At 34.8% G+C, this 20,607-nt stretch overlaps 1 protein-coding gene across 3 annotated transcripts in view; it reads left to right on the top strand.

The window, feature by feature from the left end:
• Positions 1 to 17,727, top strand: part of abtb3b (ankyrin repeat and BTB domain containing 3b) — a 149,095-nt gene extending 131,368 nt beyond the window's left edge. Inside the window, exons 11-18 of one of the 3 annotated variants that reach the window (XR_015514080.1) lie at positions 370 to 548; positions 5,339 to 5,444; positions 7,664 to 7,766; positions 9,087 to 9,168; positions 9,252 to 9,320; positions 9,725 to 9,838; positions 12,699 to 14,865; positions 16,745 to 17,727. Coding sequence is in view for 2 of the 3 variants with exons in the window: in XM_087291379.1 (XP_087147505.1) it covers positions 370 to 548; positions 5,339 to 5,444; positions 7,664 to 7,766; positions 9,087 to 9,168; positions 9,252 to 9,320; positions 9,725 to 9,838; positions 12,699 to 12,908 (863 nt within the window). In the remaining variant the exon portion in view is untranslated. 3 annotated transcript variants of the gene reach the window in all.
• Positions 17,728 to 20,607: the final 2,880 nt, after the last annotated feature.

Genomic DNA, 20,607 nt, shown 5'->3' with positions numbered 1-20,607 from the left:
GACTTACCGTTGAATACTTTTATTACGTTACAAAATATTTACATTTCAAATATGTGTTATTTTTTTTACTTTATCTTCAGAAGTAAAACCAAAAATAGATCATTATCTTTTTTATGATGATAATAATAATAAGTTATTATTCTTTATCGCTAAATGAGAATATTTATAAATATTAGATATTTATATATATAAATATAGAATATTTTACTATATAAATATATATATTTGTTTTTATTTATTTATTTATTTTTTATTAAGTGTTGTAAAAGGCTGACTGCACACAGTTGACTGCATAACAACATTTAGTAATAAAATGATTGTCAATTTCATGTGTGTGTGTGTGTGTGTGTGTGTGTGTGTGTGTGTCAGGGGTGCCCTGGACGCTGCACACATGGCTGGAGTCTCTGCGAACCTGTTTCCTTCAGCACCGGCGGCCGCTGATCCAGGGTCTGCTGAAGGAGTTCAGCTCCATTGAAGAGGAGGAATATACAGAGGAGCTCATCACACACGGCCTCCCTCTCATGTTCCAGATCCTGCGCGCCAGCAAGGTGAACTAAAACATTTACACATTTGACATCATATACAGTCATACTGGACTGCAACATGATCATTTCACTCACATCTCACTTGCTTTTTAACTTTTTTTAACTGTAGTTTATTTTCTGTTGTTAAAAATTGCAACATGCAAGAGACAACACGGAAAAGTAATTTATCAACAACAAACTAACAAACTGAAATCAAAACATCACAGCAGCAAGTCCAACTAGCCAAATTCTCTGGACCAACAACTCTTTCATGCCAAAATGCTGCAGTCTTTATGGGACCCACATAATGAGCCTCAGGTGGGACACCTTCATCCACCAATCACCAGCAAACACTAAAGAAAACAAGCTAAACAAAACATAGGGCCAGCATGAGACCTACCCTGCACCCCCCAACCCCACCCCGATCTAACTTCCTCCCAACTTTTTATCCTTTTTATCCCTCCAAATTTATAGGATTTTTTTCAAAGTGTCATTTGGTTTGAGGCCAATAAATCTTTATATTTTTTTAATATTATTTAAGCTGTTTATAGCTGTTAGTCATTTGTAATTTTAAAACAGGCAAACTTTTTTGTTAACTTAGTGTAACCAGGAAGTCGGGTGACAACGGAGTAAATATAAGTGCAGCTTTATTTAGAAATGTCAGACAGGCAAGGTCACAGGAGCAAACAGATACATACAGGGAAATCTCGAAGCATAGTGACAAGCAATAAGGTCAATAAAGGCAGCAAACAACAAAAATAGGGAAAGTAGGTAAGGGTCAAGGAACACAGACTAGACTAGACATAGGAAATGCTTCATAATGGTACAGGGATTAACCAACAAGACTCAGCAAAGTGTTTGGGAATTTGAGGTGTATAAATAGTCCATGTAATCAGTCTTAGATCAGCTACCAGCTATGTGCGTGTAATCATCGGGAGTTCTGGAAACAGGTGTGGTGAGGTGCATGACAGGATTTGTAGTTCATAAGGTGACAGAATTTAAAAGAAGAAAAGGAAAGAAGTAGTCCGGGTGATGGTGCATGATTACCAGTGATCTACAAGCCTGGATCACTGGTGATCATGACACATAATATGACTTATTATTTTATATATTTTAGATAAATGTAAGATATTTAAATATTTTATATCTAATTATGTTACACTGTGTTATGATGATACATTATTTCACCCATATTTTTACCTGCACTACTTTTTTGCACTACTTTTATAATTTGATTTAATAATTTACTTGCATTTTAAGACAAAAATAACTATAAATTAAAAGGCTGAAACTGCTAGAAAGCTAAATAGATTTTTTAATATCTAACAAAATTGTAAAAAATATTAAAATAAAAAGTAGTTAAAAATGATCATGTCAGTAAGGTAATTTTCAGAACATTATTGTCTCTTTGAATATCACACTAACTGTACAAAAAAAAAAAAAAAAAAACTACTAATACTTCCCTTCTTAGACTTTACAGACCTGAAACTTGCCTTTAGTACTTATTCATTGTTGCTCTTAGTTGTGTAAATTGCTTCCTTGTCCTCATTTGTAAGTCGCTTTGGATAAAAGCGTCTGCTAAATGACTAAATGTAAATGTAAATGTATATATTCATTAATTTCCATTAGATTAGTCCTTGATTTATCAGGGGTCGCCACAGTGGAATGACCTGCTAACGACACTGTCATAGGTTTTTTACACAGCCTGTACCCTTCACGCCACAATATTTATTTGTTTATTTATTTTTGTGCAGACACACATGTCTGAATTGCTCGTTCTGTCAACATCACCCCCAGCCTTACATAATAGCTTCTCTTTAAAACCCAGTGTGCCATGAAGCATCCTCAGATGTTGACCATCACAACCACATCAGCTTCCCCCTTCTTTAGATCAGATGCTCCAGGAAGGAAGGATAAACATGGACTCCTCCCATAGATGTGTGTATGTGTGTGTGTGAGAGATAGGTGTTTGTCAAGGCTGATGCATGAGGAAATCTCACTCTAAGCCCTACAGGGAAGACTGACAGTTTCCACTCTCTGCTCAACCTTCACAAATAATGTGTGTCTGCTTGTTAGTACAAAGAGAGAGAGAGCCAGAGAATGAGGAAATAGCGACGCTGTGCTGACAGCAGGTGATTTGTGGAGGCAGAGTCAGGACGGGGCGAGGGAAATGTCAGCTTGATGAGGAACCTCTGAGAGAAGCTGATGGTTCAGACTGCAAAGAGAGAGAAAGAGAGAGAGATCCGACAGGGATTTAGGCATCTTCCTGCACTTAACGTACTCCTCTCAACTCTTGAGAAAGCATTGATCCTTAAACTCTCTGCATTGGTGCTTCTCAAGAGTAGTCGCTGTGATTTTGCTATGCAAGCTTACATATGTGTTTTAGTAGTACAAAGACGAAGGAAAAGTTGTAGGAAATTTAGGTGGTCCGTTTATGGATGTTTCCCTTCCTGTACAGTCCCCACATGATTTTTTTTCCCTGATTTTTGTGGCGTTAAACTAAAATAAATGGAATCAATTTTGCAATAAATTTCTCAAAATTTTAAACAATTTTGTTGCTTTGTTGTAACATTATACACAGACTTGTGTCATTTTTGTATCTTTTTTGGTCCCACTTCATAATAGGTGGCCTTAACTAATATGTACAGTACTTAAACTGAAGTTAATCATCTGTTACAATGTAATTATTGTGTAAATGCATGTTTTACACTGTACTTATATGACTGATTCAGTTCATGCATGTAATTACATCTGTAATTAATTTTTAATCTTTTTTTGTAATCATTGTAGTCATGTGCAATGCAGTGTTAGCATAAAATGCTGACCGAATAAACAAGCACATCACATTCTGTACATTTATTTTAGATTTAGAGTTTGCAGATGAATTTATTTTTCAGTTTAGGAGATCCGTTTATTTTGATCATTTAGACTTAAAATTACAATTATTTCACAATTTACTCTCCTCAAGTGGTTCCAAAACATGTGTAAGTCTTTTTTCTGCTGAACACTAAAGATCTTCCTAAGAAAGATGGAAACCTGCAACAATTGACTTCCACAGCTTACTGTTAACAATTTCCTGCAGAATCTACAGTAGCTGGTAGCAGTTCACCAGTTACTTACTGTAAATTAATTACAGCAAGAATACTGTATTTACATTTACAGCACCATTTACCTTGCTTTACAGGTATTTACAGCAATGTATATTTACTGTAAAATGTACAGTAATTTTCCCAATGCAACTTTAAAATACAGTAACATACTGCAAAACTGTCCTACAGTAAAATACAGTTCATATTACAGTTAAATACTGTGTCATTTTACATTTAACATTAACAGTGTTGTTGTTTTTCCTGTTATGGAAGTCATTGGGTACAGGTTTTCACCTTTCTTCAGAATATCTTCTTTAATTAAATGTAGTGTGTTTTTAGAGGCATTGGCTCACATTTTCTGATTGCAGAATCTTTTTATCACCACGGATTGGTCAACGCTTGACAATTTTACCACAGGCTGGGGTGGGGGGTCGGAGGTTCGCAGGTTGCTAGGCGACCATCAACCGTTTTCTCAGAGGATGACAAGCTGTCACTCAAATACAAGTTTTATTTAAGGAGAAAATTTCAAAGCACAGTAGTGTTTGGCTGTTTTGTGTTTGTCTGAGATAATTAGTCTACCGAAATGTTTATATTCCATACAAGCTGAATGGTCAGTTCTTGTCACGTGGCTCACGGTGAGCACTTCAAGGCTGATTTTCATGCCGCTTGCACACGCAAGCCGCACACCTCCATTGGATATAACGAACTTGAGCAAATTGTAAAAAACAGGGATATCTGATCGGCCCCTAAAAAGCCGCCACCATTTGTGATCTCCAGCAGTTGATGTTCTTGCACAAACATGGTGGATTCACCTGATTTGTTGTCAAATGGGTTGCAGATCCATACTTTGTAGGTTTGCGTTTCCTTTACTGTGCTTTTTCCCCTTAGCAAAGAACCTTTTCAAAGACGTTTGTTTCTTACTCATTTTGCTGCTTGTGGGTTAAATTTGGATGCTCAAGTGACCGAGATGTAATTGAGAAATACGGTCATTTTTCAAAATAAAAGATTTTTCAAAATAAAAGATTGTTCAGATTCAAAAATTAAATATAACGAAAATAATTAATGATTTCTTGTGCAGCCTGTTACCAATTGATCGACGGATCAGTACAGGTCTGCGGCAAGGTGGTTGAAGACCACTGCTGTAGAGATCTTGTAACGTTAGATCAGAGGTGTCAAAGTCAATTCCTGGAGGGCCGGAGACCTGCAGTTTAATTTCAACCCTGCTTTAACAATCTAATTTGTAGGTATCAAACAAGCTTGAAGGACTCAATTTGTTTGATCAGGTGTGTTTAATAGGGTTGGAACTAAACTGTGCAGAGCTATGGCCCACCAGGAACTGGCTTTGACACATGTGCTGTAGATCCTGTTGAGTTTGCATGTATAGTTATTTGTGAATATTTTCAAGCTCTAAATATGCATAAATAAGTGCATGATAAATTGTGGTACAGTGTCTAAAAAGAACTGATTCTTCTCGCACAAAGCTGTTATTTGGTGTTCAGGTATATATATATATATATATATATATATATATATATATATATATATATATATATATATATATATATATATATATATAATTTTATTTTATTTTTTACCTCAAATGAAGAACAAAAAACAACTTTTCAGTGGTTAAAGACGTTGTAACAAGGCAAGTCAGTCTGTGTTGTTTAGTAATGGGGTTTGATGGCAGTGGTCTTACCTGTTACTCTTTCTCCTGCTTTGCAGAACGAAGTGATTAGTCAGCAGCTGGCTGTGATATTTACTCAGTGCTACGGCCCGTATCCCATTCCAAAACTGACCGAGATCAAGAGGAAACAGACCTCAAGACTGGGTACGTACTGTAAAGAGATCAGCTTTCATCACCAGAACAAACTGACTGACTTGAATTAAACTGTGCTCTCTCTCTCTCTCTCTCTCTCTCTCTCTCTCTCTCTCTCTCTCTCTCTCTCTCTCTCTCTCTCTCTCTCTCTCTCTCTCTCTCTCTCTCTCTCTCTCTCTTTTTTTTTTTGATGTCAAGGGAAATTGTCATTTGTGTGCCATTAAAAACATATTTTAAGAGATTCATGCTTACTTATTGGTATGCTTATTGGTATGACTTTAGATATCATTATTTTTTAGATATCTTTACTATTTTATCTTTATAATCTTTAGTTATCGTTTTCCTTTTTTCTCGGAAACTAATTCTATAGAATTTGCTAAAATTAAATACTTATTTAATAAACTGCTTATTATCATCTGCAAATGCAGAGTTTATTATTGCGAAATCATAAATGTGCTACAATTATATGCAGTTTTTATTTTCACTGCTTATTACCGTACCTTTTGCAAATGAAAAGCTTACTATAGGGGATATGCACAGTTTCTTATCATACCGATAAACTTCTGGTAAATGTTTAATCTGATTTTTTTCTATTTTAGGTGGGTTTTTTAAAGTATGCATGTTGTAATGTAAATAAAATACAGTCAGTTAAATAAACTTCAGCATTTATTTAGTTGTTCAAGCGTAAAAGGAGATGGAAAGTCGCTTATATGCATTTGCCATTTGGATCAGCAGGCAAGCGCAGAAACTCCATTGAAAATAATAGAGTAAAATACATTTTCATAAATTTTAAAGACATGGTGCAGAAAAATGTAATTTAATGCAGTGCTTCCTGTACATTCTGAGACCCACTTTATATCGTATATCCATCAAGCAGTAAAGATCACTGATGAAGGAAAACAAATGGCACACAGTTCACCAGAAGCGCTTGACCTGTCTTTTTTTGCATAAGTCTACCCTATTGTGAAATCATAAATGTGCAACAATTAAATGCAGTTTTTATTTCCACTGTTTATCATCATCTCCAAATAAAGATTTATTATTGAAAAATCATCAGTTTTTTTAACAATTACACTTTAGATTATTAACAACCAACATTTTATTCCTTAATAATTCAATATTATGTTATTAATTTATGTTGTAAAAATGAACCCAATTTCTTTTTTGTAATTTTCAGATTTTTTGTTTTTATGTTGTGTTTTGAGTACAATTGCAAAAACTTGATTTATCTACTACTATTGATAAATGGTTTATATTTATGATGTTTATATTCATTTTTAGAAACAAAAACTTGCTTTTACTCTAAAAAGGTTAAGTAATTAATATTATGTGGAAAATTTACACTGACCCCAACCCTAACCCCAAACTAACAGTCTACTTATAATCTAATGAGAATTAGTTGCAATGTAACCTTAATTCAACTAACGGACCATCAAAATAAAGTGTGATCATAAACAGTTTCCATGTGTTGTGTTTTCTGTCTATTTATGCGTGTGAACTGCACTATGGGATGTTGATCTCTGCTCTGTCGTGACTTTTACTGACATTTTAATAGGTTGAAATTATATAATGAATAAGAAATTATATATAAATAAATTAATCTGTAAAATAAAAGAAAATGTACAGCTTGCAGCATAAAATACAACACCAATCCAGAAAATATATTACTATTATAAATGTTCATAAAAGTCACTTTTTTAAGGTTAAAAGTTGTCAGAAGAAAGATCAAGGTCCCATAATGTGATTCAAAAGCATAAATAAAAAAACATGAGTCACAAAATATGAAAAACTGCTAATTTATGCATATTTTTAACAGTTAAAATTGTTATATCTTATTTGAAAATTGTGAGGTGTCATAAAATCTTCATAGGATTGAATAAATATAATAATTTTACTGATACCAATATCTATCAAATCTAGTAAATAAAAAAAATTGAGACTTAAGTGGTTTCTTTATTTTCTTATTTTTTGTTCGACTTCAGTCATGGTGTTTTTGCGTCCTTGAAAGTTCCTCATTCTTTACAAATAAATATAACAACCAGAAGGCTGAAATCCTGAAAACATTCTCCTTTTATGTTTCACAGCGCAAAGAGAAACGTATAATGAGAAAGTGAAGTATATGACAGAATTGTCCTTTTTGGATTAACCTTTATAGAGCTCTATTGACAACAGCTGTGATTTCCAGAGATGGCAGCCACAGCTAATGCATCTGTGATGTGTTTGTGTGTCAGATCCTCATTTTCTAAATAACAAGGAGATGTCAGACGTGACCTTTCTGGTGGAGGGAAAGCCATTCTACGCTCACAAAGTTTTGCTCTTCACCGCCTCCAACAGGTCAGATAGGTCACTGCATCACCCTGAAAGAAAACACTGTATTATTACTGTCCTGTACCTGACGTGACATAAGGTGTGCTTTTTTTTTAAAGTTACAATACATATTTAAACAGCATGAGGCCCAAGAAAAAAAAGTCATGGTTTCATTTATTAGCACCCTTTGTAAATCTGTTCAAATGCATACAGGTGAAATCAGATTTATTAGTCCTCTTGAATTATTGGCCATCCTATATATTGTTTCCCCCTTTTTCTTTTTAATGGAAGAGGATTTTTTAAACACATTTCTGAAAATAATAGTTTTAGTAACTAATTTCTTATAAATGATTTATTTTACCTTTACCATGATGACAATGCAAGATATTTTACTAGATATTTTTCAAGAGACTAGTATTCAGCTTAAAGTGACAGTTAAAGGTTCAACTGGGTTACTGGGTTACAAGTTAGGGTAATTATGCAAATCATTATATAAAAGTGGTTTGTTCTAGAGGTTTGTATTATCGCGGGGCCCGGCCAGATTTCCCTGGCGTGGGAATAAATTTCAAAATAAATCGCAGTTACTCTGGAGTAATTTGAATGGAATTGGGTGGTCTAACAATAAAGTCCCCACAATATTTCAGAACAGCATATCTGTGATTTCCTCATTCCTATCGAGCACCGGTACAGCCAGTGATCACGACTGTTACACATGATGAACGTATGACTAGTGCAGACTCTTTCGATAGTACCCATTTTAAACGTGAGATTTTGGAAACTAGATTTGAATTTAGCAGGAACTGTCGAGTTGAGTAGAAAATTGTTCTTGGTGGACAGCGGGTAAACAAATGCTGAATATACTGCGGGAGTGGTCAGGTGCGGAATAAAACCTGGTGGGAGGGGGACTAAATAATTAGTCCCTCGCAGACCTCTAATTTGTTCTGTAGACAAATAAAAAATATGTATCGCTTAAGAGAAGCTAATGATATTGAATATGATTTAAAATATTAAAAACTGCTTTTATTCTAGCTTAAATAAAGCAAATCGGACTTTCTCTAGAAGAATAAATATTATAGGAAATACTGTAAAAAATTCCTTGCTTTGTAAAACATCATTTGGGAAATATTTGAAAAAAAGAAAGAAAGAGAAAAAATCACAGTAAATAATTTTGTCCTCAACTATATATTGGAGAAAAACATGTATTTCAAAATGTATTTTCCTCCATTTTCAATTGTAAAATAGGATAAAGCAGTTTCTTTTCTCATATTCACAAAGGTTGAAAATAATTTTGACCACAGATGTGTTTTCATTCATAGTTACTCATATTTATAATTGCATCTTCTCAAGGTTTAAACTACTTCTAGCAAACAGACCAGCTGCTGAAAACACCTGTATTGAAATCAGCCACGTCAAATACAATGTGTTTCAGGTACAGTTTCATGCTTTGAGAAAATTCAAGTGTGTCTATTGTATGTGATTGGTGCAAAAGTAATATTTAGCTTTCTCATCTAGCTGGTGATGCAGTATCTGTACTGTGGTGGAACAGATGCTCTCCACATCAGAAACACTGAGGTTATGGATGTAAGTACTAATAATGCTGTTTCAGTCCTTTTGTTATACAATCTATGTTTATATTTAAAGTTCCTATACAATGTAAAGCAATACAATTCATAATAATGCTTATGAAATTAATTAATTATTTAATAATTATCAAATATTTTTATCCCAATAAATATATGTATATATTTATTAATCTTTTTAATTATTATGATTTTTTTATGTACAATTTAAAACATTTTACCGTAACTTTTCCTAAGTTTTAGCCTTCCGTATATTCAATTTAGGTGTAAATATTTATTGACATATTGCTTTTTTAAGCTGTTGAGATATTTTTTCTGATAACCAAGGAATCCTGTGTGCTACAGTAGGTTTATATTGAGGTGTATTTGTTTTGGGCTCAGTTTCTCTCCTTCTCCATCTTCCAGCTCCTCTCTGCATCTAAGTTCTTCCAGCTGGAGGCATTACAGAGACACTGTGAGATCATCTGCGCCAAGAACATCAACACCGAAACTTGTGTGGAGATCTATAACCATGCTAAAGTAATGGCAATCTATTTCTGTTACAATCTTACATGTTCTTAGGTTTTAAAAGGTCACAAACTGCAATTTTTTTATTAATATTTTGGGGTGTTAGAAAATCATAGTTTAGAGCTAATAAGCTATTTTTTATCCTTTTTTTTTTACAAACTGTCTTAATAGGCTTCTCACATTCAAGAATTGGAATTAAACCGAGTCTGTGATTGGCTAACAGCTTTGCATATTAAAATAATAAACAGATGCTGCTGTGATGTTCATTACCATCAAAATAATATGTGATTTGAATTGAAACTGTAAAAATACAAAAAAAAAACATAAGCATCATAAAGTTTAATCACTTATATTGCCATATTATTGTTAGATCCAAAATAGTCAACAATGCATCATCTTTTGTTTTCCGTCTCTTTAAAAAAAGCTTGTGTTTTAACTGCCAGGCTTACGTATAAATTACATGATCGTTCTTTAAAGATATGGATCTGTGTTAATATGTAGAAGTTGACTCTTTAGACATGATTGCTATAAGTGGCCCTATTTGCATTTCAACGAATTTCCCGTAACTCAACAGTTAACAGTGCACTGTTTGATGTATAATGTGCTCCGGGTGTTCACACCGATTTGTATATATAGTATGAATTTGATGTTTGGATCACTAAGAAGGCAAGAAAAGATTTTTTTTCTCAGCACAATGTTATATTTTTAGGATAAATTAATGTTGTTTTGTTGTAATCATGCGTTTGTGCCTCTTGTAGTTCTACCACTTCATGTCAATGGGCAGGGCTAAAGAGGCTGTATTGTAAAAGTAGGCATTAGTTTTCTTCTGTAGAGGCAGCTTTTGTTGCATCATTCTAAGGCAAATTTTATAAGGCTTGGGTTAAACTTGCATGTTTTAATTGTACGATGAGCTCACAAATATTCACAAAAGAAAAAAAATGACATAAAAAAACATGTAACTAAAGTTGAATTTCCACTGGGCGGGTTGGGTGGGTGAAAGACAAAGAATGTCAAAATGCAAACAGGTGGAATTTGCATCAATTAAAATCAATACATAATTATTGTAGTAGTCGTAGTAAACTTTATTGTCCTTGACAGGAAATTTGTTATGGACAATGGTACAAATTACAGTAAGTATAATGATAATTAAGATAAACTCTTCTTAAATAAACCCACTTAAACAAGTACTCTATATCCCCTATCAAAGGGAGGCAATTCAAAATGTGGAAACAAAAATTGAGTTGGATCATTCAGAATCCTTTCCACCTGATGGAGGACACAATTCTCATGTAAAACTTGAACATTAAAATATTCATCGTGCCTAACAATTTTCCATCCTGTCTTTAAGAGATGCATCAATTTAGATTTACACTGAACAGATAGGTTGCCAAGCCACACTGTGATACTATACCTGACAACGTTTTCAAGAACAGCTTTAGAAAACAACATCATACGCTTTTTGTTAACTCCAAAGAGACGGAACCTCCGTAAACAATACAATCTCTTGTGTAAATGAGAACAAACTCATTCTACGTGTGTTTTCCATGTGAAACTCTCAATGTTTTGTAAAAGCCCAAGTACTTATAGGTCTCTGACTGAGCCACCGGTCTAAAATCGTTATACTCTGAGGGCCTAGCCATCTTAGGAACAGGTGCACTAGCCGGCAGCTAGCTCTCTGCATTTCTTACATGGTTGTCCACTGAAGCTAAGCAGGGCTGTGCCTGGTCAGTACCTGGATGAAAGACCTAATGGGAAAGCAAGGTTGCTGTCGGAAGTGGTGTTAGTGAGGCCAGCAGGGTGTGCTCAACCTGTGTTCTATATGTAGGTCCTAACGCCCCAGTATAGTGAAGGGAAGGGGACACTTTACTGCACAGTGAGCATTGTCTTTCGGATGAGACGTTAAACCAAGGTCCTGACTCTCTGTGATCTTTAAAAATCTCAGGATGTCCTTTGAAAAAAAAAAAAAAAGAGTAGGGGTTTGCCCCGGCATCCTAGCCAAATTTTCCCACCGGCCTCTGTCCATCATGGCCTCCTAACCATCCCCATATTATAATTGGCTTCATCACATCAGTCTCTTCTCCACCAATCAGCTGGTGTGTGGTGTGCTGTCTGGCGCAATATGGCTGCAATATGGCTGCTGCTGCATCATCCAGGTGGATGATGCACCCTTGTGGTGGATGAGGAGATTCCACCCAATGTGTAAAGGGCTTTGAGTGTCCAGAAAAGCGCTAAATAAATGTAAGGAATTATTATTTTTACAATTATATTTTTTTTTCACAAACTGCGAACAATACCTATGACTAAGGATTTAGTAAGTTCAAAACATTAAACTCAAGTGGAAAATTTGTGTGAGGCGAAAAACATCCCGTGAGCAAACTAGAGCAAGTGATGCAGTGCATATTTTTCATTCCAATGCACTGATTCTCCATTGTTTATCTATATATACACATTTTTGACAAACGTGCATGATCATTACAATCTTTTGCAGTGCCATAATTGAAACTGTAAGGTAACTGAAAGAGAAAATAATTTCAGGATTTTAAATGCAGTGATGCTCATCAATGTCACTTCCAAAGCAGTGAACCAATCAGAAGAACTTGGAGGCGGGGCAAGTGTTGCAAGCTTCAGTTTACAGTAGCAAGTTGGCATGACAACTATTTAATTTTTTAGTAACATGGCGGAGGCACTTTTTTTTTAAAGCATTCCTGATTGTCTGGATTTTTGTAAATGCAAAGCCTTATTCTCTGTGTATGACCACTTATATTCCAAAAGATTAAGGGGAATTAGCTTTTTTCGATTCATGAACTCTTTAATTTTCCATCCTAAATTTTGTTGCATGTGAAACATTCTTTAAATTTGCTGTGTTCCTTAGTTCCTGGAGGCACCCGAACTGTCGGCCTACATTGAAGGCTACTTCCTGAAGAACATGGCGGTTCTCATAGAGCTTGAGCCATTTAAACAGTTGCTCTATAACACCCCGGTGGAGAACTGCTGTCCTGACGTGTTGCATGACCTGGAGAAGACGCTGGCCACACGCATTCGCTCCATTCATCTGTCGTCCTCGAAGGGCTCCATTGTCTAAAACTGCCTCCAGACCTCATCAAGCATGCTGAGATCCCAATACGTTCACTTCCTTCAGGACTAAATGTGCTCATTCAGTGGCGGTAGCAATGCACTCATCGTTCTCCATCTAGGACTATGGACGATCTCTTCTCAATAGACTCGATCTGTGCTTTAGGTTACAGCCATAAAGGAAACAATGCCATTTTAGCTTTTGACTCAAAGTTTAAAAACACCTGTGACAGATTAGGGTTTTATTGTTAATCTTGAAATAGTGCAATTCCAGTTGTGGTGTGGACGCATTAGTAAAACTTTAATGGTATTTTTTGGGCCAAAAAAGTCTATCGTCAATAGTGCAGAGATGTATTATATTATACTTACAAAAAAGCTTTTAGTTGTGGCAACTTCATGTGACCACATTAAACATTTTGCAAATTCTACGGACGAAACATTTTTCAACCCAATCTCATTCAGAAAACGTACCTCTATATACATTTCTGGAGAGAGCAAAATACTTCCCAGGAGCTTCGTTTTTTTGCAGATTTTGTTTTCGCAAGTCCACCAGAGGCCGCTGTGTATGCTTTTTCAGATCTCAAATTTCTCTTGTGAGTGCCATTCGTGCCTACGGTTCTCGCCTAAATCCACCAGAGGTTGTTGACTGTCTACTGACTGACCAACCGACCAATCCCCCCACCCTCCCCCTTCCCTAAACCCAACCAATAGTGTTTTAAAAAGGACTGATTGATCCACCCACCCCTTTCCTAATTATGGTAGACAGGAAGTGAAAAACAACATTACAAAGTGTGAAACACTTTTACAAAGCTCTAGACAAATAAACATTTTGGAAAACATTTTTACTAATTTTACCAAGAACGAAACAAATTTACATTTTAGATAAAAATTAACAAGACGCAAAACACTTTTACTAGTCCCAAAACAAATTTACAATGACAGATTCATAACGGAAAGTACCAAATCCAATTCAAGTCTTAAAAAGCAATCCAGAAAAAGAAAAGCCCTCGCCTGATTTTTACCATGTTTTCAGATTTTACCACATTCTCACCCTGTTATTTACTTTAATTAAAATTTTTGGCTTCTGTTTTGCTCTTACCCGCTTTCTGGAACCGTTCTTTCTTGGACTTGAACCTTATTTTCATGGTCAACACTGCTCTGCGGCTCAAGTCCGCCAACGCATGTGTCGAGCTACAGGACCAACTGGTAACAGCATAAAATCTGTCCATATGGAGGTAAGCAGTCAGCTGGTAAGCGCGGAAAGGAATGGCGTCATACCACCCTGTAGCTTTTGTTTTAAAGATGAAATGCAGCCATACATATCTCTGGCTACATAATGCGCAATCTCCAGAAACGCATATAGGGCTACGTTTTCAGAATGAGCCAGAATGTTGACATGTTCTCTTAGTGTTAAATGTGCAGTTTGCTTTTGGAATGACTGGATGTTGATGGAGCAAAAAGTAACTTAAAGGCTTCGTTCATCCTTATAATGAAAATTCAGTCATCGTTGACTCACCCTTGTGTTGTTTCAAATCCAAAAGACGTTTGTTCATCCTCAGAACATAAATTGAGATTTTTTAAATTAAATTTAAGTTAATTTACCCCAAACTCTTCAAATGGTTAACAAAGAGATCAAAACATAAATCCCAATATAAATCAAGCAGTATAATCCAAGACTTATGAAAAACACAATAGCATTCACATAAAACCATTAATTTGTTTTTGCGAAACATCAAACCATACATGTAGCAATATTTAAGCATAACCATATATTTGTTGCATTTTATCTGCAATACAGCAAGAATAAGGTGTTAGCTAGCACAACAATAAAATGTGACCTTAGTTTAATTGAAATTTCCATGTCTTTTTATAAACAGAGGCTGCAATGTTATGAAGGTCCTCCCAAAACAATCTCACAGCAATTCATCATTTTTTTGTTCAAGTGGCTTAATTTCTTTAAAAAAAATGTTTGGTACCTTTTAATATGATTTGATCAATAACTCAAAAAAGGTTGATCTATTTATCTGGAAATTTAATCTATAGTTCTCAGGTGTTCCTCTTTTTTGGTCCTCCTAAATATAAAGGGTTTTCTTTAGATGATATGAATGTTATCACTCAATTAAATGGGCGTTATTAGTGGTTATCAGCTGATAGATATGGGTCAGTAGGGGCCTTCTGCGCCTACTGGTAGGCTCAGAAGGCTGTTACAATACATTCACATAGCTAACCGGCTATATATCACATACGGCTGCAGCAGGAAGTTAACGAGAATTATTTATATTACCTATTAAATTTGCCATTAATTGTATTTTGTTTACGTCTACCCCTACCCCAACCTTAAACCCAACCGTCACAGTAATCTAAAAACAGATCTGGATCTGGAGTCTTCTCTATTAAGCTGGATTTATACTTTCGCCTGGCGCCGCATCGCGCTCCTCCGCTGACTGCGCGTGCACCTCACGAAACAGACAAGGCTTTTATACTTGCCGCATTCGCCGTTGTTATATTCTTTAAAACGACAGGGGGCTGTGAAAAGGAATTGACAGTATTGTCAGATGGATAAACAGAGAAGTAGGAAGTTTCCGGAACTACGTCATATCATTAATATCAGTTAATACTTTAAACAAATTACTTTTTTTTTTGTTTTTATAAACAGTTTAAATGATTTTAAGGATTTTTATAACCACTCAAGATTTTTTTTAATCAAACTTTGATGCATCACTTGCTTTTGTTCATATCTCAGACAGTTTTACATATTAAAGTTTATTAAAATATTAATGACAACAGAACATGAGTTTTTCTACAAATATATATTTTTTTATCATGGCAACAATAAAAGCAACAACAACAACAACAACAAAACACACACTTACTTAAAAATACAGATGTTATTAAGATTTAGCTCCACAATTCACACGTCCGTCTGACTAGTTTCTGGCCTATACTTATGCTAAAAAGCCAATAATGTTCCAACATTCCTGACCATTATCAACAATAAAGCTTAGAAAAACAGGGCATCATTATATAATAGTATATTATATAAGTATATTATATTAGTACATTAGTGTATTGTAAACCAATAGGTTCAAATATTCCTTTCCAGTGGTTCATATTTAACTCAAATCAAACTCAGCGTCGCATGAACTGTTAGCTCGAGTCTTAAAAAATGCAGTGTGCACCGCCAGCCGAAATCATGTCACGCTCACTCAAAGCGAACATCCACTAACACTGCGATGATGTCACATACACCGCACACATTCAAGCGAACTAGCGGACGCATCGAGTATAAACCAGGCTTTAGTATAGCTGATTAACCACGTGGAGGCGCAGAAGGCCCCTACTGGCCCATATCTATCAGCTGATAACCCCTGATAACACCCATTCAATCGAGTGATAACATTCGAAGAGGGTGCAGCTACAAAGATCTATAGATTATATTTAAACAACATACCGTAATAAGGAAAATAAATGCTTTTTCATTGTAAAATACTGGTTAGAGGAAAGCTTATCAACATTTAATAGGGATAATTCACCCCAAAATTATTTTTCTGAAAAACTCACCCTCTAATTGTTCCAAACTGGTGTGAGTTTCTTTTGTTGAACACAAAGGAAAATTTACTAAAGAATTTTGGGGAAAAAACAGCCATTGATTACAAATTTTTCTTTGTTACTGTGTGTCAGGGGTGTCCAAACTCCATCCTGCAGGGTTGGTGTCCTGCAAAGTTTAGTTCCAACCCCAATTAAACACACCTGCACAGCTAATCAAGCTTTTTCCAGGTATAGTAGAAACTTTAAGGCAGATGTGGTGAAGGAAGTTGGAACTTGGACACCAGCCCTATAAGACAGAGTTTGGACATCCCTGACTTGTTTTGTGTTCAACAGAAGAAAGAAGCATGATTTCATTTTCATTTTTGGTTAAACAATCCCTTTAATAAATATGTTTGAAGCTTCATGGTGTTTGAAGAACAGATACAGAAATCTCTCTGATTTCATTAGAAATATCAACACTTTTCTTTTGAGTCTGGAGCGACACGAGGGTGAGCGAAGATGACAGAATTTTAATCTTGTGGCGAACTAACCCTTTTACTCAGTTTAAAGCAGAACGGTGAAACACAGCAGAAAATGCCATGACCCAAAAAGCAATATTATTATGATCGTTAGTGAAAGCAGGTCATGCTTTTTTCTTTTTCTTTTTTTTTCTTTTTTTTTTTTGGTACGACACATTTTAGCTTAGAGGAACAAGTTCAAACAACTCAAACATTGTCAGCACTGATAATAGATGTGACTAAATATGCTTCCTAGATTTGTATTTTCGAGCATTGAAGCGATGCCTCTTGTACAGATACCGCTCTTGTTATCAGCAACCATTTGTGGGCAGAGAACGTGGCTGCCAATGTAAATATCTGACGGAAATCCCTCGACGATCTCCAGCTGTAAGTAGATGTACATAGTAAAAACATTGTCATCTTAAAACTTCCACAATAATGTATAATAGAAGTGTTCTTGAAGTACTGTTACTGTTGTAAATGTAGATGAGCATGTAAGTCTTTTCATGCTTGGGGTTCGTTGCTGTTGTCGTGTCTTGCATTGACTTTGTGTGTGCGCGTGTGTATGTGTGTGTTTGTGTGAGTGTGTGCGGGGGTTTGTTTTGTCTGGGAAAATGAATAATTATCAGCATGGAGTTGCAGAATTGTAGCTGTGAATCCCCTGACTGAAACGACTGATTCAGAATGTGCCTGCAATATGTTCTGATGTGTCTCTAATGACATTTGTGTATAAAGTCTCTCGGTGACTCAATCAGTGTTCTTTATAAAGATTACTACAAAATACTTGTGCTTCTTGTCATATTTCAGAGCTGGGATTTTAGCATTTTTATTTTATTTTATTTATTTATAATTTTTTTTTGATGGACTGAAGGTCTGTCGTTTCTGTTTGTTTGCATTTCAGAAGCAATTAAATGCAGTGGTTCTTGACCTGCTTTTCATTCACATTTGAGTGCTGGACATCGAGTGTTGACCCAAATCAAAACCTTTTATAGCACAAAACAGGCCGAAGAGGAAGAGTGTTTTGATGCTCTAGTCTAGCTATTATAAATAACTTTTATGTGCTTTTTAATATTGTATAACCTAATTATTGCATTATTTGTCTGTAAAAAAAAAATAATAATAATATATATATATATATATTATTTTTTTGTATTTTCAAGCATATGTTTTATATATATATATATATATATATATATATATATATATATATATATATATATATTATTTTTTTGTATTTTCAAGCATATATATATATTATTTCACAAAACATAACTGTGTGCTCCTACTCCAGTTAGTAGTGACCAATGCATAGCACAAACCCCGTGAGCCCAACTTCAGAGAGGTGATCAAAAGGAAGAGTAGGAAAGCTGTAATAAAATCTGACTCCCTCGACAAATCTGACTCCCCTTTGTGTGTACACGCATGCAGTTAAACTCACAGTGGTTTATCATGACACTTTTATCAATCATTTTTTTCACAATTGACATTTTTTTCAGAATCAACATTTTGCATTTTTGACGGGTTTTGGACAGCTTTTGGGCTGGAAAAAGTCAGCTATATCTGGCAACACTGCTCTTAACCCTTGTGTATTAATCCGCCCACATACAGTGACAAGCAGAGGACACTACAGTTTGACAAATATTGCTGCTGTTGGACAACACAATGTACTTTTGAGACTTTTTAAGTTGAGAATCTAGTTGCTTAGATTGCAACTATGCAGTTTATCCATAAAGAAAGTGGCTATTTTTAAAATATTTATTTATTCAGTGCATCGACTACCATCAGCCTTTCTGACCAGAGCAAAGACGTTCATCCATAAGATGGCGACAGAGACTACATAATTCCTCAGCGTTTTTTCAACATAAGTTACAAACTACAGCTGAGCAAATCATTATAAATCAGGTAAGTTACATTTTTTTAATCGATCTGTCTCTTTTATATGTTGTAGTGCTGTATTTATGGAATAGAAACTGGCAGTGTTTGCTTTGCTTTGGCTTTTTCAGGGTTAATTACTGTGATTTCCTGATTGCAATAAAGAAATGTGAAATCTCTGTAGGTTGATGTTATTTCATGTCATTCAGCCTTATAATCTTAAAATGTCCGTCAAAATGACCAGTTTTGTCATCATTTTAGACAATATGCAAGAGAATCATTCAAATACTAGTTCTAAAGTAATGTTTGTGAAGTAGCAATGGTTTCTGCTGTTCTGACGTCAGCTGCAGATGTGAATATATGGCGTAAAAAAAGTAGTTCCTCATACAAAATGGTTTTTATGCACACGATTATGCTGTAGAACAGTTTTATAAACAATATCACACTCGTAGCAGTGCAATGTGGCTGTATATCGGCACATTTATTATATTAATAATTATAATTATTATAAAATCTAATTTCTTAAAGACATAAGATAAGTGTCAAAACAATAAAACTGTGTAACGTTACACAGTACATTGTGTATGGTGTAAAATTTCTTTAAGATAAATATATATTTAAATGATTATTATTTTTAATTATATGTCAATGAAGGCATTTTTTCATATATATTAATAGTTATAATTTAATTATCTAAGGTGTAAAATACAACACATACTGAAATATAACCCTTGAATTATTTTAATTACTTCTACTTTAAACATTAATGATTATAATCCTTTAACAAAATTTTAAAAATAAATAAAATATCAATAATTTTCTCAACATGTTGTACCTTTAAATAAGCCTGTTTATTTTGTTATTACACGCATGGCTATATAGTTGGTTGCATTTCATCATCTGCCTTTAGCGTTTGGCCCTGCTGTCAGAACAGACCTGTGACCCACAGATGCACCATTGAGTTTAATAACTGTAATCCTGCTTGCTGAATTTTAATGCTGACTCGGCAGCTCTGAGATTTATCTTCCTTTCTTGAGAAATCTTTTTTTTTTCTTGCAACTTTGCAGTGCAACTCAGCCCTCAAGTTGTTTGAGCTGTGTTAAAAAAAGACCTGATCTCTAAAAACTATACATTGTTTATGGGCACAACAGATGTGACTGAGAGAAATGCTGTGAAGAAGACAGGGATACAGTAGTCAGAAAAGTGAAAAAGAGGGATTACATGGAAAAAGAACAAGAGAAGCATTGTTCTTTTATGGGGGACGAGCTTGGCTAAAGGGTCTGAGCTTATGAAATGATGTTTGCTGGCTAATATATCTCAAATCCGTTTCTGATTAGTTTGAGATTCCCTCCATTATGCTTTTAGTTTATCTTAAATGTAGATCTGCATGATTTATGATACAGCATATACTGTCGTTACACACAATTATGTGTTTTGTTAAGTAGTATTATATAAAATACCAAATGTTAAAGGGATATTCATCCAAAAATGACATTTTTGTCATTTCACTCATCCTTTTTTTTCTTTCACAAAATAATAAAGACATTAACCAAAATGTGGTCCTTTTTGGTAATGGTCGATGTCTAATAGCACTTTAAGGGTAAAAAAACAGACAAACAAACATATAAAAGCAGCACAAATTTACTGGGATGTGACTCTGATGATTTTATGAATTGAAACTATTTTTGTTCAAGAAACTCTCACTATTAGCTTCCTGTCATATGACGACATGACACTTTTGTATTCAGAGTGCCAGTTGCTTTTGGTTTGCTTTTATGACTCTCCAAGGAA

The sequence above is a fragment of the Danio rerio genome, chromosome 18 (assembly GCF_052040795.2).
Source record: "Danio rerio strain M-AB ecotype USA chromosome 18, GRCz13ab, whole genome shotgun sequence".
Taxonomy (NCBI): domain Eukaryota; kingdom Metazoa; phylum Chordata; class Actinopteri; order Cypriniformes; family Danionidae; genus Danio; species Danio rerio.
This window is presented reverse-complemented; position numbering and strand designations above follow the sequence as displayed.